This window comes from Rhea pennata, chromosome 1 (genome assembly GCF_028389875.1).
Source record: "Rhea pennata isolate bPtePen1 chromosome 1, bPtePen1.pri, whole genome shotgun sequence".
In the NCBI taxonomy this organism is placed as follows: domain Eukaryota; kingdom Metazoa; phylum Chordata; class Aves; order Rheiformes; family Rheidae; genus Rhea; species Rhea pennata.
Window position 1 is genome coordinate 146,680,457 of NC_084663.1, and position 23,243 is coordinate 146,703,699.

General features: G+C 39.0%; 1 protein-coding gene across 10 annotated transcripts in view; it reads right to left on the reverse strand.

The window, feature by feature from the left end:
* Positions 1 to 23,243, reverse strand: part of INPP4A (inositol polyphosphate-4-phosphatase type I A) — a 134,033-nt gene that overhangs the window by 47,833 nt on the left and 62,957 nt on the right. For 6 of the 10 annotated variants that reach the window (XM_062601579.1, XM_062601580.1, XM_062601586.1 and 3 more), the window contains exons 3-10: positions 10,286 to 10,348; positions 7,566 to 7,770; positions 6,656 to 6,700; positions 5,048 to 5,166; positions 4,816 to 4,932; positions 4,085 to 4,164; positions 1,606 to 1,759; positions 549 to 639 (exon numbers count right to left, since the gene is read on the reverse strand). In XM_062601579.1, coding sequence (XP_062457563.1) covers positions 549 to 639; positions 1,606 to 1,759; positions 4,085 to 4,164; positions 4,816 to 4,932; positions 5,048 to 5,166; positions 6,656 to 6,700; positions 7,566 to 7,671 — 712 coding nt within the window. In that variant the 5' untranslated portion in view covers positions 7,672 to 7,770; positions 10,286 to 10,348. The remainder of the gene's footprint in view (positions 1 to 548; positions 640 to 1,605; positions 1,760 to 4,084; positions 4,165 to 4,815; positions 4,933 to 5,047; positions 5,167 to 6,655; positions 6,701 to 7,565; positions 7,771 to 10,285; positions 10,349 to 23,243) is intronic. The other 4 variants (XM_062601588.1, XM_062601583.1, XM_062601587.1 and 1 more) reach the window with 1 other exon arrangement.

Below are 23,243 nucleotides of genomic sequence, written 5' to 3' on the forward strand. Positions count from 1 at the left end.
CATGCTGCATTCAGTTTAGCATGATACCAGTCTAGTCTTTCCAAGCATGGACATTCTGCAATGACCATTCTTCAAATGTTCATAGAAAAAAACTCCAAATGTTTTAAAGCACTGGTAAAAAAAATAAAATACAGATGCAACATGTTAACTTACTTACATACTGCATTTTTCCCTCATGCACTAACTTGCTGGAAAACTAATCTGTATTAAAAAAAAAAATGTCATGCAACTACTTTCTTCTAATTTCCCCCTCAACCTCCTCCCCCTCATTGATTGCTTAGGAATAGACCTGCAGGCTGCAGTTTTTTCCACCACAGTCTAATGAATGAAGAAATTTTGCTTCTACCATTTTTACTATATGAAATTATAGTGAAGATGATAAAATAATTTATTCTTGTATGACCCTTCTACCAAGGGCTGCTCAATCAGCAGCCTGTTCCAATTCAAATGAAACATCTGTTTAAATATTCTACAGCCAAACACAGATAGCAAGATACTGGCTTTTACTGATGCTGAAAGCATTCTAGTTACAGTCCATAGCATCTTACCAGATTTCAGCAGTGCATCTTTCCGCAATGAAGCATATTTGGACCTGATTCCTAAAGATTCTGTTAAACTTTCATCAACTGGCAATACCATCTAAAAAGAAAAAAAAAAAAAGAAACAGATCATGCAGTGATGACTCTGTTATACTGACATGAAGGGAATATTCAACAGAAAGCATGTTTAAAATAAATATTCCAAATATGTTTTCTGCAGACAAAAACTACCACAGGCTGAAATAATAAATCCACCCATATCTAAAGATTATTATTTATTACTAGAGTAAAAATTATCATCCAGCTCTTCAGCTACTTGAAGTTAGCACAGCTCCAAAGACCTCAAAGCCACAGCATCAATGTATAACAGCTATAGTTCTGGCCTGAAACAGTGATACTCATCCACACTGCAACTTTGATACAAATACATGGTTGCAATTATCACAAATATATCCAGAATACAAGATTTATAGAGTTAAACATAGGTCTACATTGACAAAGGATTATAAATACCTGCTCTCAAAAAAATATTTTGCCATTACAATAGAAATACAGTATTCAAATAACATGTTCAGTCTTCTTAAAATCTTTTAAGGTATCTCCTCTTTAAAAGCTGCCTACTGAAATTCTGGAAATTCCACTCTACATTCCCTGATCATCCCCATCCCAGCTTTGCTTGATGTTGCCTTCCAATTCATAGGTGTGCTGTACCTGTGAAATGGATTATTGCTTTATAGATGCACCAGCTGCACTAATGTGCAGCACCGTGAGCTCATTTCTGATGAAAGACATAAGTACCTTAATCTAAAACTTATGCACTGTAAACGAGAATTTTCTCCAAGATTTTTAACCCCAAACTTGAGCATCGCTGCAAAATACACAACTGCTGCTCCATCATTAGGTTGCTCTTTATAGCATTTTGAGGCTGTAAAGCACTATGGACAGTAAGTACAATTAATAAATACTAAGATGGATAGGAAAGCTGAGAGCAGAGCTTAACTTAGTTTATTTTGCTGTTGTCGACAAATCTGTGTCTTTTGGAAGCTGATGCAATGGTCATACTCACCCTTCCGTTAATCGTATCAGGTGACCTTGTCACCGGAGGCCTTTGGTCAGTTTTTTCCTCCATTTGCCATCCAATAACTGTAATGTTACCTACACGGTCACTTTCAGCAGACCTGCAACAAACACTCTGCGTTGAAATTTTTTTGGAGGTGGACCTGTTTATCAACAAGGGAACACTTATAAAAGGCTTTTTAATCTATGCACTTAATGAACATTTTAAATAGGAAGCTTTTCAGCCTACTTTTACATATTCTTACATTATAACACTAGAAAAACACTCATCATTTTTCAAATGCCAAACCTGCTAATTGCAGGCAACCTAAAACCATGTGTGTGTTTCAATACTTCCGTAAAGCTGGACACAGTTCAGATTTTACAATCAGCCCGTTGTATGCAAAAGCAGCTTAAACTGTGAACATTAACAGGTGGCATATAATTGGATGCATCCATGTTTGGGGAGGGTGCTCAAAACCGAACTTTTCAACTCTCTAGCAGAAGCTGCTACTTGCTAGCTGCAACTGGCATATGTTGGTTATAAATTCTGGTGACACCTGGACTAAACAGAAGAGGCAGTTCTGAATCCTCCAGTTAACAGTTGAGACATGAGACAGAAGTGCCGAACATGAGGCTGATCACACCTTGTGCTCCCGCGGACCACTTAGACCCTCGCGGAGCAGCAGCAACCTCCCCGCTTGGACAGGCAAGTCACGACATAGCGAACATAGTGCTGCGGGGGGAGCGACTGAGGGAGCATGTGTATGAGAGAATTAAGCAGTGTAAAAGCTCTAATCCTGTTGGTTCTTAAATAAACCTCTGTATCCAGCTCCAGCACGTGTTATTGCTTATTCTGTCTTGCCCGTGACACAGCCTATCTTTGGCAAAGACTTTATGTTATTATTTTAAAAGAAGTTTTAAATAGCATTTGAAGATTGTTGTCTACATTTAAAATATACGCAGGGAGAACTCAGACAAATATAAGTAAATCCCTGGAATAGACAATACTGGAGAGACAAAAGAAATAAGCAAACGAGACTACAAAAAAGGTCTAAATGTCAAAGGTATGAAGTACGTATAAGACATTAAGACATAATAGATAAAACATTGCTTCACATGCAGTTTACATATTTGATGGGAAATGTAATGAAAAAAAAAGATGTGCATGTATTTATGCAATTTGCTCTAATAATCAGATATACTCAATATCAAAATAATGACTTTATTAAAGCCCATTTTCAACTTAGTCATGAAAGAACAACATCTAACAGAATAATCACGTCTAACACAGGACCAGGGAAGTCCTGCCATCACACTCCTCTTCCTTCTCATCTCCCTCAAAAAACTTCTTCTCTTCTTCACAGCTATGAGTAATTAAGACTTTTACTCATCATCAGTGTCATGCTTTTGGTGTCTTTTCTAACTCGTTTCTCTATTGGCTCCGCACTGTTAAAACATGTTAATTCTTTCTTTACAACACACTGAGAAAAAGCCCCAAACTTCATCCATCTCTCCTCTTAGTGTCAAAAGCTTTTGTCCATGCTTTGGTTAGCTGTGCCTGAGTTAACATATTCCTGCGTGTCTTTCACAGTCACTGTTCTGAGTGCTGATTCCGCTGGTACTACAAACATCATCTTCTCCAGTCTCTCTGATTATGCTTCTCCCCTTCAACTGACATCCCCTTCCCTTTTGTGAGGATGATTCCTGTCCTACACATAACTACAATGTGCATTCACACATCACAGTTCCCTTTTCTTAACCTCACTTTGCTTTCTTCACTCCTCTCCTATCCTCAGCCTAATTTTGTCCAACACTGGATTGCATGTGTGACCTCTATGACTAGAACTGTTACCTCGTTTCTTCGTGAGTCCTACTCTTTCCAATAAAGCTTCCAATATGAATTAAATTAGAAAATGACATTGGTCAATGTTGCTACAACATAACTCTTCCTCTCCTTGGTGCATTATATTAATAAATATATTTAGCAGCATGCAGGGGTTGAAATCATAAATAGAGCCTCAATTTCTTTATCTAGTCAAAGTATCCCACATAGCTAAACCTCTGTTCTGAGGGGTTTTGGTCTCCCTCTCATGGGCTGTTTATGTCTCAGCATAGTTAAAAATATAGTATTTTTCCACTCTCCACAGACACATACACAAGACAAAGTGAACAAAAATGAAATTGTTCTTGCAATACTTTCTTGACATGTAGAACTAGAATCAATATCTAACAAATGCTAAGAGACTTTCATGTTTTGGGAGTGAAAGTCTATCATCATATGATGATAGACCTTGTTCTACATGTTTTAATTACCATATAATACAAAATCTGTTATCCTTTAATAGTGGCCTGAAACTTAAAAATGAAAAAAAAAAAAAGAAAAAGGGTTTTATCACATCTCATGGACAACTTTCATCACATTTTAAGCATGCTTTCAGGAACTGAGATTTCTTAATTCCTAAATGGAACAGGAGAACATTACAAACCTTAGTGTTATGTGCAACCTGTGATTCCTCTCCTGAAGAAGTTCTTTTACAGTGAACATCCCAGAACCCAATAAATACATCTGGAAAAAAGATGAGTACTAGAACTGTAATTTTTACCTTTGCAATGCACAAAGCTTTTGTCCACAGCACAGAAGTCTAAAATACATTTATTATGCACAAAAATATGAGAACAAAAATGTAAGTGCATTTGCCCATACATTTATATTATTTTTATAATTACAATAATTATAATTATAATATTTAATTACATGATATAATTATAATTTAAAATAAAGTATAAATAATTATAATATGAAATGATTGTAATAATTATTTAATTATTAAAATAATTCTAAATTTAATAGATTCAATAATTTATTCGAAATCTCTTTCTACCTGAGGGCAATAAGCCCTTCTCTTTCTTTAGGACTGTAGGTAAGACACCTCTCAAAATATACAAGCTAAAGCCCACTGACATAGGAACACTGACAGCAATAACAGAATGGGACTCAGACTGCCCAGGTGAATGTTTCATTTTCACTCCCTGACTCAAATCTGGCTCCTTGAGAAGAACGCATCTCCTCAGGGCACGTTCCTTTTTTCCCCGAGCCTCCTCATGAACCCTGCTGTCCCTGGAGAAGTCATGAGAAAGCAGGCACTCGGGGCCTCCGTCAGTATTGTGGTGAAAAGCCCACCGTGCCCAAGGAGGCAATAGAATAAAAAATACTTACTGTTCCCTGAGATCTATCTTTCACATCATACACAGAGAGTTTGATTTGTGTCATTTGATTGATGAGAGAATCTTGGAAAAAGGCAATGCTGCTTAGAAAGATAGGATTACTTGTTCCCTATAATCATAAACAAAAAAGGCAATAATTAATGCAATGTGATATTTGTTAGGAAGAAATGCTTCTTGTGTTAGCTTCAGTTTTAAACCTAATCCCACAGTATCTGACCACTTACCTCAATAATTTCTGTTTGTGCATGCTTCGTCCAGAATGCCTGAGGAGGTGTAGTTACACTCACTGCTACAAAACTATTTGGTTTTCGATCTAGCGACGGAGTTAGCAGCTCACTGCAAGCTTTAGGTATGGAATAGATAAATAAATTTAGATTCACAGTCTTTTTAACAGTACTCTAAAACTCAACAATTTTTTTAAAAGCTTATTAGCACCCTGAGTGTTAACGCCACAAAGGGCCTAATATTCACTCTACCACCACAACGCAGAAGTGCAAGTCCTTCACCTTTCTGCATGCAAACAGTGGACTTGTATAATTAGACAGTCTTGCTCCAAGCTGTATGGATGTAATTTAAAGTTGTTCTCTTCCACCACCTGCTTATCCGTCCCTCAGGCACAGCTCATAACAACTGTTCATGCACAGCTTTCCACTGGGAATCCCATGAGCATGGCTGCATTTGATCTGCAGTCACACTCCATTAAGCCCATTACCAAATGGTATTTCGCCATGGACAACCAACAGAATTACTTGAATGTTGATCAAGCAGTACTGCTGCAAGGAGAACTGGCTGGTAATTACAAAAGGCCACTAATTTATTTCCTCTAAAATGTTACTATGAATTTAAGTGCTAGAAAGGGAATTTAGTGAGTAGGAAACAACTAGCAAAAACTCCAGTGAGTGATTCTATATAATTATACTGCCTTTCAGAGCTAAATTTTATCTCATTAGATACAGGTAACCACAGCTACTGTGCTCCAAGTTTGCTTTAGTTGGGCAAACAAAATGTTTAAATGTACACTGAACAGCTCTGTTGTTCTTTGTGTGTGTTTCTAGTTTATCTGAAGGTATTTAAAATTACTTATTCAACTCTGAGACATTCCAGTTAATATTTCATATTTCATAACACAATTACACACATCTGAGACAATTTTAATTTTCATTTCAAGTATATTATCAAAGCATAAATCCCCAAATATTAACCTGCTGCTTAGCCAAGAAAACCATGCTGCAGTTGCAAATGTGGACTGAGTTTTCACCATGAAAATTATTCTTCTAGTGAGGTGATTCAGTACACAGGTGTCTTGTCCATATTTAACCATCCTAAAAATTAGGACACTTCCATATCTCACATTAACCACTTGACAGTAAAGACCAAATAAAAGAAGGTACATGTAATATTTGATAACTCTTAGAATATATTCTGTCCTAAAACGGTGTTTCCAGTAAATCTTCGCTTTGCTTGAAGACCTGAACTGTTGATATACTGAGACGGAAGACACAGTTTCACTGTGCCTTCACATAAATAGAATAAACATTTAAATGTAAAACTCATGTAATAAACATTTTAAATTTTATAGGAGAAATATTTTAAATACAGACTTTTGGAAGTATCACATAAACTGCTGTTTATTAAAAGACATTCTATTAAAATATTCTCCTATAGGCAGCAAGAAAACTACTGTACCATATTTCTATAAAAATCAAAGTTTCAATTCGTATTATATGCAAGGTATTTCAATATCAACAATAAAAAAATAGACACGTATACTCCATAGCACTTACCATCAAAATTGTATAGATCTAAATAATCACAAAAACCTCTGAACCTACCTAAACTGAACTCTAAAATCGGCTCATCTGGATCCTGAATGTTCCCTGCAAATTAGAAAATTAACACAAGATTACCAGTCATTGCTGCTATGCAAATCTTTCCCTACAGTCACAGTCATATAAGGGAATAAATTATATTTTACAGAAAGTATTAATATTTTAATTCAATGAACCATGAATAATATTTGAAATATTTATTGGCTAACATTCAGTCTCTAAAACATGACCTGAAAAACCTGACATGATCTTGTTTTATAAAGCATCTTAAGACAACCACTAACTTAAGCAAAACTATGCAAAATTATATGGACTATAGCAATATGGAATATCAAATCTCAGCAGAAGACAACAAGATTAAAACTATTTAGCATCTGAGCCACTATTACCTCCACCATTATTAAATCAAATATGTTTCCTCTGTGATCAGTGAATAAGGAGAAATTTGAAAGTACTTGTCTAGCTCACTAATTGGAGAAAGCCTCCAGTGGATATAATCCTAATTTACTCACCATTAAAGATGATGGAAAGCAATCTCAGTTTCCCAACTCTCTTGAAAATTTTACCCAATGTCATATGAGGAGGTTGCCAAGATCCTTCCTTAACAACCTTGGTATTATTTTGTTGTTTTTCCTCCTAATTCTTATTTTTGACTGATAAATATAAATGCCCCAAATCTAGTATAACCTCTTCTTTTTCTTCCCTCCTCAATTTTAGCGTTTGGTCTATTTAGAAATTGGAAATTTTAAGACTCTTTTTTTTAAAAAAAAATTAATAATTTCAGGGTAATTCCTTTATCCCATTCCCTCCAGATGCATCTAAACCTTCTAGCAATGGAAAGAAAAAAATACTAGAAGTATAAAGGAGATGCTGAAAGAAGTAGCAGAGCAATAGCTGACACGAAGGTACGTACCTGCTAAAGAAAGGCCTAGCATGTCCGACGTGACGTCAATGGTGGAGGCCCGCTGCACACCGCGGGATTTTGCACCATGGCGGGGACTGTTCTCTCTTGCTGTCATTTTGTCATGAAGAACTCCTTCTTTCTTGCTGCTGGGCTTTAGTGATGTTTGTCTTGCAGAGAATCAGAGTGCAGCAGGTTGTCTCCAATTGCTATTCCTCTAACATTACCACGGTAGGCAATAATGAGAGCAAAAACATACACCAGAGTTTTAGGCCACTATCAGCTACCGCTGTTTTTAACAGCAGCAAATCTATAGCCATAAAATTGCCTCGGGCCATTCAAATAAAATGCTCAAGGCAGATCTAATGCACAGTAACTCAATTGGCATGAACAGTGCATCTGTGGTGTTTTACTGCAAATTGTTGAAGACTGCTACACAGAAGGAAGGCTTTTCCGTCAGAGAATGGGGGCCGAGAGAGACCGTTAACAGAGCAGCTGCCTTCTTCCCTTTTTGTCTAAGTTATTAAATCATCCTTAATGAAGTTTTCTGGTTTTCGTAATCCTTGGGGAGCACAAGTAAATTTGTCAGATGGGGCCTCTGTCTGCAGAGGTAGGACAACAGATAAGGACAAAAGGACAACAGGGCGGCAGAACATAGAACAAAAGGGCAGGAAATGTTGTTAGCGTCAGCAAATTGTCATTCTAGACTCTACTGCCATGAGAAAGGGATATGAAAACTATAAATAAAACCTGCTGGGCCAGAGTGAGGCTGAAATTCTGGGATAGCTATGCAAACAAAAAAAATTAGGGTTTGACTGCTGATGGGGCGCATAGAGCAGCAGTTGCACTTTTCCTTTGCCCTACACGGTATTCGTGTATGCATATGCACAAAGGATTATCTTCCCCTAAGACGCCCATAATGTCAAACGTTATGCTAGGAAACAAACATGCAGCCTATAGGACATGTGATTTCATTGCTAATATTTGGTTAAATGTACTCCACTTGGTTTGGCTGATAAATTTGAATGTACCGTTCATCTGGCATATTAACACTGCAGTTATAAAACTTTTATATTCATTTCATAGTGTTATGATAAACTCCATTCATTTAGGAAGTGACAGAAGTAACATATAAAAAAATGAAAAGTAGTAATACAGTGACCAATGCCTCCACTACAGCCCCTCACTCAAATTACAGAACATCTCAACCACTCCACATAATGAGAACATTTTTTTATTCTTAGGCTTAGACACCTAACAATGAGCGAGATGCATTCTGCTTAAATAAAACACCAAACTCTTGTTTTGGTTTTAGACAGAAACTTCAGATACGACTGAAAGCCCCCAGAGGAGTATCTGATCTACCTAACTCAAGCATCTAAATTTAACTGGTCAGTATCTCCCTCTGGAGGATTTCAAAAGAATCTACCTTTCTCCAGTGACTCTACAAGGAACTCAAGCATCTTCTAAAACAGGACTGCTTCACTGGATATCTAAATTTAGATGCAAGTTAAACCTCGATGAGAAATGAATGGACAGGACACAACCCTGGCCATCTGCATGAGCTTAGGAGTGGAATTTTGAACATGGAGCTCACACTAAGGAGGAAGGATGCGGGCCTGTCCGGCAGATGGCCCAGTCAGAAAAAATAATTGCCACTGAGAAAAAATAATTTCCCTCTGTGACTCAGGCTTATACAACAATAAATTGCAGAATGCAATTATTATGGCAGAATGCCATAAGCTAATTCCAAGCTGTTTCTGCTTTTGGAATAGAAGAGGCAGAAACTTAGAGCCCTGAACATCCCCATTCCCGAAAGTTTTGAGATTCAGTGACAGTAGACACTGACACTCTGCTTACAGATGTAATATATTATGACAGCCAACAATTAAAACAGGCATTTTCCCAGTTTAAACAGAATCACAGAATAGTTCAGACTGGAAGACACCTCTAGGAATCATCTAGTCCAGTGTCCTTGTTCCAGGCAGGGCCAGCTACAGCAGGCTGCTCAGGGCCATGTCCAGCCAGGTGTTGAATATCTCTAAGGATGGAGACTCCGAAACTTTTCTAGGTAATCTGGTTGTTCCAGTGTTTGCCAACTCTCACAGTAAAAAAAAATTTCTGTTAAAGTGTTTAAGTGATTAAGTGAACGACAAATCTTTTTCTGGAAGAGTACTGAATCTCGTAACATTTGGCTAAATAAAACTTCCACTGAAATTCTTTACTAGTTTCCAAGTCTTTCCATTCTCCTGATTTTTTTTTCCTTCTTTGAGCAATAGGTTTTACTTGGTTGTTTCATTATGTAATGTGATGCTTAATGATTTTTAAGTCCATTAAGCTTGAATGTTCTAAAGAAACAGAACTGTTACAAAATGTGCTTGTAGAGATTTAGGCAGAAGCCTCCCCTCCCTGATTGTACAAAAAAACTAACAGAGAATGACTAACATGTTCTTACAGCTATAGGTCAAAAAGCAGTTAGGTGAAAGAGTCTGCTTGTTTTCCAGCCAAAATTTCTGTAGTTGTTGACACCCTTAAAAAGAATCAATCCTTGAGAAGCTAAACTGAGAACATACACTTGGTTTTGAAACTGTTCCTATTTAAATGTTACTGAGTGTAACAATCTTCAAAGACTTTTTGCATCCTCAACAATTCATTTAAATTGCAATATTATTATTCTCACCTAGGGACACATTTTCAATTTCCTTGCAGCAACTTACACTGATCATACTTACAGAGGGCTCCTCTCCTCTTGTGTGGATGGATTTTGCATTTCATAACATCAGTTAGGTCCACATCTAAAAACAAACAAAATAAACAGTATGAATAATTGATCTTTTATACAGCTTAGCTGGTGTATTCAGGAATTCTCTTCTAAAGGTACCATATTCTCAGATTAGCTGTAAATTTCACTTGCAATTATTGTCTCTCCTATTAAAAGTTTACTGCAAACAAAGAGCAACAACACTGGCGAACAGAGGAGAGTATGATACTCAGGTGTACCTTGCCCAGCACCAGCCCTCACAAATAGTCAGTCAGAGCAGGAATACCAAGAATTAAGCTTATGCTGAAGATGACTGGTTTCAGGTCAGCATTTGCTGAGTGGGTGGAATGGCAGTAGGAAACATATGTTAACACGTTTACAGAAAGGCTCGGCGCTATTAAGAGAATGTGTATGATATGTTCAGAGTTAGACGGCATTTGTTACTACACTTGCTTTCCTGTAACTAAGCTTGGAATCAAAACTACAATTTCACAATTTTGCTGTTTGTAAGAGTTATAGCTGCTGCTGTCAGGAGAAAAGGGCATGCAGAGTAGTTAAAACATATAGGTCCAGAAGATCAGGATCTCAGGATGCTTCTCCACTGGGTGAAAACATTAGGCCAAGGAGGCTTCTATTAATAGCCAGCAGTAAACATAATTGGAAGAAAAGTAAATTATTTATCAATATACTACAGAATAACTGCAGATTTGTATTTATTAGTGGTATCATCTAATTCAAGTACATTTACATTCATGGGATTTGCCTTTTAAGACACCTTCTGTATGGCATACTACAATGAAAGAGATGGTGATGTCCAGACTAAACTTCACGATTTCATTGCCTGCCCTATCAGTTACCCAAGATTTCTTAAGAATATAGGTTTGAGTTCTTAACCCTTAGAGAAAGGGGTTCATCTCACCTAACTTAAACTGTGTAGGAGGCAGGTATCCGGTCTCAGCTCATTGCCCAGCTTCTCTGCATAGCCAATGGTGAGACACAAGAATGAATCACCCTTTTCTAAGGTGGGTGGGATGAATCACCCCACGAAGATACCCCTTTCTCTCTTTATCTCACTATAGAAAGAATTTAGATGACTAGCTTCAGACAGCTGCCGGAGCTGGGCAAAAGGTATCCCTCCCACAGTTGTCATACTTGGGCAGTGATGGCTTCCCTCCATTCACCAGTCTGTTTGACAGACCCACATGATAGGTCCTCCGATCATTCTCTTCAACTGAAATGCATTTTTCACCATATTTAAGTTATGCCTCAAGTAGGTAAGCAGAATATGGTCTACAATTCAAATGAAGAAACAGGACACATCTTGTTATAACTTTACAATCATATTTTTGACAGAAATCAATGGGGGTACAATCCCTTCCAAACTGAAGGTAGAACAAACACACCAGTTTCCTTAGATGGCACCTAAACAAGGATCATTCCTGGAGTCAGCAAGCTTGAAGTCTGATGCAATCCAGTCATCACGTCCAGGCAAACCGAATCTTGAATACACTATGGTGCACTTACACGTAGCCTTCGGCTTTGTCCTTACTAATACTGCAGACAGTGAATGCTGACAGTAAGTGCAGCTGCGCACCTCATGTACTTTTGGTACAAGCACAGGTTTTAACTGTGGCTTCAGCAGAAGTGTCCAAAGCTGCTGTTGACCCCAATACCAACAACTTGTCATCCTCATCACACAGAAAAGCTTGTTACCAACCCTCAGGTCCGTTATGTGAACATTTATTTGCTGCTCTATTAGCAGAAATGCATAGGGCTCCAATGAAATGATCTTCATCAGATGCCATTTCTGGCAAGCTACCTTCAGTAATGGCTATTGGCCGTGGGAAGCAAATACGACTTGCTCAGCTGCATGGCCCCACATCCTGTGGGCTTGAGGCTTTACACATTTGGTCTCGCTTGAGAAAAATCTCAAGCAAAAATTACTATTATCTCTTGGCCACATAATGATCCCGTTACAGGTAGAGTCTAATATTCCCCTTTTCTTCACTACTGTGTTGACAAAGTATTTGTCTGCTCTCTTCTAGATAAAAAATCTCTTATCAAACTACCCTTTAGAAACAAAAATACATCAGCTGAGATCAAACCTTCCTCCAAGCATTACAAAACTGTGGGAAATGAGTTTTCCCAAATCACACATCAAAACTCCAACTATCATCAAACCCCAAATCTACTTTGAGACTCTGTTTTTCTATAGCCATATCATACTGGGCTTAGGGTATTTGGTCCAGTATAGAGGCATGTTGAAGTAGAAAATTCAACAGCAGTGGAATGCCAAATGTTGCTGGTGTATCTCTATGAAGAAAATAATAGAGAAAGAAAGAGTCTCATGGCTTATTCAATGCTCTGAAAAAATGTCTGATTATGCAATCCTGTTAAACGTTTACCATAAACTCCAAGAGAGAACAAAGAATCAAGTGTGGGGAACTGGCTGAACTGCAGTTAGTTTTACGACTCTGGACTTCTTAAGCACCTTCACTTTCACAGTACCAAGTCAGACTAGGACTCTGGCAGCTGTACAGTCTGTTTTGAAGTATCAAAAGTGCACCTTCAGGCAACTGGATTCTTCAGATAACATCTTAGGAAAAGGTTCCCTGAATTCAGGTTGAGAATGCTTGAACAATATACAGAGTGACCAAAAAAGTGAAAATGAATATGGTATCAAACAGTTTGTATTTTTTATCCACAGTTTGGCCAAGTTTCCAAAATCTTATTAACTGTATCGCTGTGAACAAAATCATGGAAAGGATGAAACAGTAGACTATCCTCAATTTTGACTTTGTTGCCTTCCATGCAAGGGTGTCATCTTTAATGTACCCATTAGACTTCTCTCTTCTTCTTCTTCTTCTTTTTTTTTTTTTTTTTTTTAACCTCAAACCATTGAGAACTGTGACAGTGAAATACATGATTTGCCATGCTGGCACAAGACTAATCTTCCAGCAAATTCAGCATCCTAGCTCCCACAGCTGTTGCAAAGGAAGGTGCAAGGAACTCTGTTTGCCCTGCTTCAAGGTGTGAGGTAAAGGTCTGAATCACTCTCTACCACTCATGGCCACAGAGGCAGCCCAAGAAATGGGCATCAGCTCAAGGACAGTAGCTCCCAGCAACACCCAGCTAAGACTGACACTGATTATGAGCTATTTTCTACAGTCTCATGAGCAGTTAGTTCTTCTGTCTCATTTAATGATGTGCTGGACTCTCTGAATCTGAGACAGTTCTCAGCAGGAAAAGCCAGGGCCACGAGTGTGACACCGTGGATCACATTCTTTTTTTTTTTTTTTCCAGTTGAACCTGTGGAGTCAGCAACACAGACTATGTCTACATTAGCAAATAAGCTATCCCAACAGGACCAGATCTGTAAAATGAACAAGTGGTGCCAAAAAACTGTTCACAGAATCATAGAATCAGTAAGGTTGGAAGGGACCTCTGGAGATCTAGTCCAACCTCCCCGCTCAGCAGGGTCATCTAGAGCATGGTAGACAGGGTTGCATCCAGGCGGACCTTGAAGATCTCCAGAGAAGGAGACTCCACAACCTCTCTGGATAGCCTGGTCCGGTGCTCTGTCACTCTCACAGTGAAGAAATTCCCCCTCACATTCAGGCAGAACTTGTTATCCACACAATACGGACTCTTGGGAGTTTTTCCTCACTCTAGCACTAGTTTGGCCCTGTGGACTGAACATGCGTTCATGGGTGAAGAGTGCTGAGGGTGCTACCGGAATGCACTGTCCCACCTAGTTCCTGCCAAATGGAATCCTGTTCATGTGCTCCAAGACATGAACAATGCAGTTAACTGTGGATGACTGCAAGATTCACTTCAAAAATGAGTTCCTAATGTGAACTAAAATGCTAACATAGATGCAGCCATAAGATTTGTTATGGCTCATTTGTTCTCCCCTAAGCTACAAACAGTCTGGTCATAGCTGGTGACCACATATAAGTTGCTTCAATGTCAGCCGCAGATCCATGGTTGGCAATGGAGTTCTACCACCCTTCACTCCCTCCATGACCTATCACACTCCCTTTACCATGCCCACAAGGAGGACGAAGGAAACCAAGTGGTGCTAGCATCCAGTACGGCTCTTGCTTCCCACTGAAATTGCTTCCTCACCAAGAACATCCTCAGCAGGTGCTAGCCCTTCAGCTCCACTAAGAGGCTATATTCCCTTCTCTCAGTCTGCTCCTTAAATCTTGGTTTTCCTCACAAGCTGATTCAGTGCTCCTACCTTCCACTGACCAGAATCATGACTACCATGACAAAAAATAAAAAATAAAATAAAACAAAAAGGTTTGCCCTGAGCAGTCTTTCTTGCCATTTGCTAAAGCCCTCCTATGGATTCTGATCAGGTGGGTGGCCTCAGCAAGAACAGGTAAAAGTCTTCCAGGAGAGCAAGAAATAAACTACTGCAAGATAAAACAAATGCATTAATGCAGCATGGAAATCCCCAAATACAGCCTGACAGTGGCACTTAGTAAAATGGCATTTTAGCAGCACGAAGTGGCTTCCTTTTTCTTTGACTCCCCTTCTACCCTCTCCCACTTATGCACAAACCTATAAATCATTCTCTTTTCTTTCTTGATCACCTCCCCTTTATGAAATTATTAGAGGCTTCAGAAAATGCAATCTAAAAACCCAATTCTATCTCCTTAACATATTTGGATACTTTTAATAGAAAACTGCAATTTAGGCCATTTAATTCTTTCTGACTATAGACAAATAGTCTTAATTTGCACAACTGAAATACAATTAGCATTATTCTTAACTTAATGAAATAATGTTTTAACTTCATTTGTGATCACAACATTTCTATTTCTTTAGTATTCCCTCTATGAGTACAAAAATATGCACGCCCACATGTGAAAGCGAGCATTCGTAACACATAGGTTTGCATACAGGAACTAAAAAGGGAAAAGCAGGGCTGTTTCGTTTTGCAGAAGAGCCTCCATCAAGTAGAGCAAAGAACAACAGCACAGAGCCACCATCAAACTACAGACCGGTTTGAAGTTCAACCCTCCCAGCCTCCTCCACCGTTCTACCGACAAAAATTGAAACAGCCTACAAATGATCTTTTCTCTAGATTAACCTTTACCCTCTTCACAGGAAACATGCAGGTGATGTGGCAAAGTTTCCAGTTCACAGGATGACTTCACTCCAACTCACAACACGCATGTCTCAGACTGCTCACACAGTCAGGGGAAAAGTCCGCAAGGGCAGCGAATGACGTATGCTCCGTTGAGGAGTTCAAACCAGGAGCATGTTTCTGAATTTGATTGTCCTTTGGACATGCTCCTAAAGCCTTGCTCTCCTCAAACCATCTTTCATCAAAACCCCGATGCTCACAGCCCTTGCTTTCGCTGCTGCTCCCCAAAACAAAAACAGGACACACAGCATTGTTCTAACCACAGCACCCCAACAGCTGAACCCTCTCCGTATGCTCTTGCTGCAGGGTTTGGGAGGAGGGGGAGAACAGTAAGAAAAACATAAATATCCCAACAAGAACAGTTTTAACATGAAATGGGAGATAAACTAGACACACTTTAAAAACTGCCGAAGATTTCACTATTGCTGTTGATTGCAGATGGAAGGCTCTCTTCCCCGAAGTGGTGGACAGCAGCAAAATATTCTCCAATATAAAGGCAATGAGAAAGGAGAACAGCAGAAAAAACAAAGCAAATACAAGCATTGAAACTAGATCCATAATCAGAAGTTTTGGCCAAACTTTGATTACAGCAAAACGTTTAGGGATCTACCTGTCTATAACACTTACCTACTTCTATAGTCTATAACACTTACACAGCACAAATTGAAGCCAGGCCCTGCTGGCCAAAATGCCCTGGGAGTCCCACCACCTTTCTACATGTTAACATTGTCCTTCATGTGTCGGTGCAGCTCTTGCATTCTGCTCCGACTCTCCTCTGGGTTCACGGACTCCACATTAAGAGGTTTTTTTCCTGATTCCATTTTCCCAAATGGAGAGACTGCTGCATTAGATCACAGGTATCCTGGACAATCTCCCAAGCACTCTTTTCACATGGCCTTCCTCTGACTTGCTGTGACTCCTATGCTTGCTGTTTCAAACGTCTGTATAACTTAAAAACACGTAACAATGTCAGAGGGCAAACCAGGAATCTGTGAATTCTTTCTCTAACATATGTGTTTTCAAGATGACATAACTGATTGACTCAGGAAACAAAATAACTAGTGTCACAGGTTTAGAAACTTTAAAATAAATGTTAGTGTGGGAGTAATACTCCACAAAGGTTATTACCAGATTTATGCAGCAAAACAAACCTGGAGATTTGCTCTATGCTACTAATATGCTACTAATACAAATACGTTGATACATATTTCTCCATGAACATTTGTTTTGCACTTCTAATTTGTGCTTTGTATATTTGTGATACATAAATCATCTTTTTTTCTTATATAGTGTGTGCCTAGCTTATGCCTAACAGTGACAAAGCAGGATGACTTTTCTAATGGAATATATATATTCTTTTCTTTCCAGATATTTGCCTTCTCTGTGCTGTTTTCATTTAAGCTTCCTGGAAAATGAAATGATCTGTTTGTTTGCCCCAGTCTTTCTGTATCAGAGGGTCAGATGCTAGTTGTGAGCCAAGATGCTGACTGCAAGGCTCTTTTCCAGATTCCTTTCTGGAGTCAAGTAAACAACTCCTTCTTCCCCAGTGGTGGGATGTTGGCAGTTTGGATGAGTAAGACGTTCAGTAGCTACTGGTCCTCACGCACTCCAACAACAGTCTGTGCTTCCCACTACTGCTCCTATTTCAATGCTTCAGTAGGGCAGCTGTTAGAGTGAAAGTACGCCTTTTGGGGCCAAACCCAGCCTGTGGGTCAACAGTGAGATCACCCTGTAAGATATAAAGGCTTGGGGTGCAATTGCTGTCTCAGTGTCTTGCCAGCTTCTGAAAACATTTTCCTTGAAAATCTATTTATACAGCATACAGAGAACTCCACTTCGCTGGCACTGTCAGACATTTCAAACTCATCCAGAAAAGCCTGGCCAGATTTCCAAGATCTTAGACAAAGACCCCCAAAGTTGGTTTGCTTTCTTGCCAAAGTTATGAGGAGAGACTAGAGAGAAGGCGGTTAGAAAGCCTGCCTCCGTTTCTGCTGAGGGGAGCTACGCTCTAAGAGGAAATCAGAGCAGATCACTGACTGCTGTGAGATTAAAGGACATTGCCTTTCCAGGAGATTGGAGAGGAAGAGGAGAAAGACTGTAGAAAACAGAAGAAACAGCTGAAGGAAAAAAGTAGAGGACCAACTACTGTAGAAGCAAAGCAGAGCACTATCTGTCTTAGGGAAGTAAGCCTTTTCTCTCATTCATTTCACTCATCTTCCATGAGTGGAGATGGGGATGCCCCCCACCATACTCCTCTAACCAGGGTTAGAGCAGGCTCCAGTGTGAGCTATGAGGCTTTTGGACCTCGAGAAAGCAATCAGAAAGTCCTGGTATCCCACATTAGCCTGGGAAGTGCACTAGCGCCCAGATGCCTGGAAAAAGCAGAAGTACTTTTGGAGCTAGCAAAAGCACAGGGTTTCCTACCAGCCACAAAAAGGCACAGATGCAAGCTGAGGAGATGGCAGCCAAAAGGAGGAGGGCTTGTAGGTGTGAGGAAGGATGGAGAGCTGAGCTGTTTCTCAAGAACTGGTAGGACTTGGGGCTAAATGGAGCAAAAGATCCGAGTGTCAGCTACGCCTCAAGAAAGACGCTGGAAGAAGAAATAAGCCTATTTCTGAGTAGGTCTTGAGCAAGACGGAGCCTTTTTTCATACTCAAAAATGTTCCGATTCAGGCCTGTGTGCACTAGAAAGGAGCAAGAGGAGGACGGGAGATGACTGAAAGGACCGCGTTACCCTGTTGGCGCTTCCTGACGCAGGAGGGGCACCCCAGATCGGACGATTCAGATGTGCCAGGCCAGTTCCTTCTGCGTCTGGGACCCCAGCTTACACGTACACCCAAATCGCATATCTGCCCTGCCCTTCACAACATGGATAGAGCCAGCTGCATTCTCGAGGCCAACAAGAAGGGGAAGTGGGAAAGGAGATGACGTGTCTGAGACATGCTAATCAGCCCAAGCTGTCCCGCTATGAGCAAGGAACTGCTGCAGCCATCTATCTCCCTTTCAAATAAATAAATAAATAAATAAATAAAAAGGCCACAATTTCATTTCCTAATCAAGCCACGAGATATTAAGTAGTAATTTTTCAGAACTCTCCAAATGTCGCCATCTGCACACTCTAGGTCACAACAAGGACATTACTGCTGCTCTTCAGAAAATCAGGTTAGGACTGTAACTTCAGAGCAATGGACGTCTCTGCACTTCAACTGGCGGAACAGCAGTTCCATTTCAGGGAATGTGTTAATCAGAATTACCAGCAGTAGACAATAAGACTAGATTTTATATCATTTCAAGCAAGAAAAAAGGATTGCAAGATGTAAGCAGGGCCTAGAGAGAGAGTTCATAGAAAGTTAGAATTTACCAGCTGTAATTTTACATAACAAATTTGCTGACTAACATATCTGCTGATATATTTTTAACACAGAATAACAACTGGATTTTAAGAGAAAGGACATTTCATCAGATCTGCAAAATGCAAAGTCCATTGCAAGTATAACCTGAACCGCTGCCACCAGGACCCAGCAGGACCATTTCCTAAATGAACTGTTAATTTATTGCTAAATTAGAGAAACACAACTTTATGGAAAAAAAGCACATGTACCACAGACATAAGAAATTCAATATCTACCAGAAGAATATCTGGAATATATTGAAACTCTCCTTGTTTGTTTGTTGAATTTAAAAAGCCTAAATTTGTAACACAAAATCTGAATAAATAAGCCTAAAGCACATGACCCACAAAAATACAGCAAGAAATAAGAGGTAAATGGCTTGCATGTCTTTGCAGTGACCTCTTAAGAGCAAATCAGACCAAAATCACTGAAATATTTATACGAATTTGATTACAAGTAAGTCTCCAACAACATAATCAGCAAATTTCTGTTCTATTCTATTCTATTCATTTCAACAGTTGTCCCTCCTTACAAAAATGTCTATGAGATTTTAAGCTGTGAGTATCAACCATACTGAAACACTATATCCTCTGCTGAGGTGTGATTAAACAAAGGACCTATTATAGAAAACAAATGTCCTGCAGTGGATATTATTATGCTAGCTCTAAAATTAAAAAAATAAGATACAACTGAAAAGAGTAACTAAAAGTATTTCTACTACTCTAATCAGTTTAATCTGTAAAATCATCAAACATATCAACCCTTGTAAACAATAAAAAAGTGGTGTAGGTATTTCTTTAGAATTTCATCTCTCTTCACTTTGACATTTACAGACTAAAGTGGATTGTTCAAGATGAAAAGGCAGCATCTGCTTGTGTAGCTGCAGTGCATGTTGTGCAAAACTCTTTTTACTCTGCTACATCATTCTTTTCCTTCACTCTCATTCATGAACAGACCAAACGTAACGAACATTTCAGTCTGAAGTTCAGAGAAAAATTAAAACTTCTCTAGGCAATGGTTACCATTTTTGGAGTCCAGGGCTTTTTAACACAATTTTCAAATAACTTTAGCCTAAATCTACAGAGTTGCTTTTCAGCAACAGCCTCCGATCACTCTTTAAAACTGATGTAATTTAGTGGGTTTCAAAAGTTTATTTTAAAATAAACAAACAAAAAACCAACTGCAGCAGCGATGGTAGCAACAACTGCAAAAAGATACAAACGCTATGCAAGGACAAAGGGCAAATATTAGTGCCGAGTTCATCACAGCATTCAGTGCTCAAAAACATGAGCTTAAATGTCCTAGTATTGTAAATTCTCCAAGCATTAACATGCCTTATAAAACTGGCATGTTTTTACAGGCCAAGTTTATCTGAACCTCACTTTTTTAATGCAAGTTTCTCATGGATGTAGTAGAAGACTGATAACATGAGGAAAGCATCCCAAATTATTTTCCTTTTTCACGAGCAACTCGTTCTCATGATTGATGCAACCGACTCTCCATTTTCTGATGCTGAGGGCTAGCAACAGTAGAGTCAGCTTCTTCTACTCACCACAGGAGCCTCAGAATTAGCCTTCTTCCCATCACATCTTCTCAGAAATTCATAAGCAACCTGCCAACCTCAGTAGTGACATCACCACCAAAGCAAAGCAAGGCAGCAGAGTGAAAGGAGAACCTGTTTTTGTGATATTTAGCTAAGTTCACGTGAAGAGGACTGCATTATGGCTAAGACCTTTTGGTGTAGGAAGAGTTCCCTCAAGCTTATGATGCATCTGCCCAGAGCTGCCTGCCTTGCTCTTCTAGCCCAGGTGGGAACAGGCACCTGCATTTCAGCCACTCTAGGTCATAGTCCACCATCTAATCAAAGCCATTTTTAGCAACAGACTATACTAAGATATTGAGCTGCAAAATCAGTGTGGGCACATGTTTCTACATCTGCTGGCTCTGATAGAAAGGCAGCACCTTCTGGCAAAAAGGCAGGACAAAAAGCTGAATATAAGGACTGCATCAGAGCAAAAGGTTAATCAAGCATGGAGTCCTCTATGAGGGTGGGCAGTCACCGAGACTGAGAAAAACAGTACAACGAGCAGTTATGGTACTTTGTGAGGTGTCTCCTGGTTTGTGCTCCCTGACTCAGCTGCCAAGCAGGCTGGGGACTTTCAGAGCCATGAGCAGTTCACACCCAGACCATCGTATTTGGCGGTCAGAGGTAGCATGACAGCTAATGCATTACCAGTATTCATCATATGCACTGGCAGTGCTCTTACCCTGTAGCCCTGTAATACAGTATTGCCAGTCCCAGCAACCAGCTATAAGCTTTGCACTGAGTTTGCAAGGCCTGAGAACTGCGACTTTTCGGGCTTGCTTTGTCTGAACTCTCCTTGACCCATATGAAACTTTGTTTTAATTGGGTTTAATTGTTACAGCAATTTTTCTAATTGCCCAGATGTTTGCGGCTAATTTGTTTTTGCTTCTGTTTATCTTTGTATGGTACCATCAAGAGTTTAAAACTCCAACATAATGACGCAGTGCAGAGACATACAGGCCTGGTATGACAGCAGAGGCCTTGAGAAGTGGAGACACAGGTTGCAGCTGAGGAGTACAGGCATGGTGTGGTAAGAAACAGGGCACAGGCTGGTACTGGAGATCCTGCGGCTATAAGGAACTTGCCAATGGGCAGCTGAAGAAATGGAGACCAAAAGCTGGACAATACTTGTTTTAGGGGTAACAGACAGAACAAAGAAACAGCATCTAAAATGTAAAAGGCACCATGCATTGTAAATTTGGATGTAATGTGGAGCTGTAAACAACAAAGAAAGAGCAAAATGTAAAAGCATGTAAAGAAACACATAAAAATGAAAAAGAAGAAACCATCAACAGAACAGTTATATTCTTCCCAGACTTCAGATGCTGACAGTTGACTGAAACACCTTCAGCTCACCTTGGAGTGAAATCACCAACCTTTGGACTCAGAAGAACAGATGAGGGGTAAGCCTAATACCAGGAAAAGGGGAATATACTAAGTATGACTACAATTTAAACTGCATTGTTACTACTATTGAGAATTTTGCCTGCATAGAAGTATTTTTTATTTTTCTGCAATAACAACAATCTAGACAAATAATTATTCTTGGATTAGAGTGTAAAGATTATAATAACAATAAATTCTTGGCTATATATATATGGCATATTTCCTCTTTGCCTGTAAACAAGATTTTGAGTATAACACCACAAATGTAGGATTTAGACCCAACTTTCACTCTTCACTTTTACCCACAGATACTGTTGGCTGCTGTGATTCTGTATTTTAAAAGAGCAAATTTTGAGCAGTCGTGAGCACTAACATTACAGCTTTTTAAGGACATGCAGGACTCATCCCTATAGATGTAGATCGCTTAGCATGTCTTCATGGACTGAAGGTATGAGAATGAGAGCTAGACACAACATTGTCAGGACAGTGTCATCACTGGCATAACATCTATGTTCCAAGTGCAATATATTGCTTCCACTGAAAACATAAAATGATTGTGTGTTCACAGTGATCTTACTGTGAATTATAATGCATCACTGCAAAAAAAAATTCAGTGCATGTTACAAAACGGTAATTTTTTTAACTGTATGTTATCACCTGATTAAAAAAAATGGAAAGATTCATTCTTCTAAACAGTCAAAACTTTTCTTTTTAAACAAAAGGTTAAATTCTGTGAGAACACTTCTGAGAAGTAAAATAACCCAGAATTATGACTAAATGAAATGGGGCATTATTAAATTCCCACATCAATGGCATTAAATCTTTTTGATTTGAAAATCCCCTAAAAATTTTCCAGTGGAAGATTATCCTTCAACATAAGCTAATTTGAAGCTACTGATAATAGGTTTGCTTTCCTCAGTCACCTTTTATGAACTTATTTGCATAGTTCATGGACAATTTAAAACCACTACCTTAAACACTGTAAGAACCAATCATTGCTATTAAGTTTTTTTTTTGCATTTTGCATTGTTTCCATCTGCTGAGAACTTCACAAAATATTCACCTACCATTCTCAATTTTTCCATGTTTGGTCTCAGTCTAGAAGTAAATCTGTATTTGGAAAGTGTGAGCTAAAGTCTTTCTGGGCACTCTCCAGTTCTGAAAAGGGAAAGTCTAATAATATCTCTTTATCCGATTAAAAAAAGAAAAAAAAAAGTCATGCTTTTTCAACACAGAAAATAAAAAATAAGCTGTAACTGAAATGCAGCAATGCAAGTAGTTCTTTATGAGGTTTACAATTATAAAAAATAAACAAACAAACAAGGATTTTGCTAACAGCATTAAGAGTGAATTAAACAGAAATCTGAGTCCAGCATTATCTATGGGGAATGAAGCCAGGGACATGTGG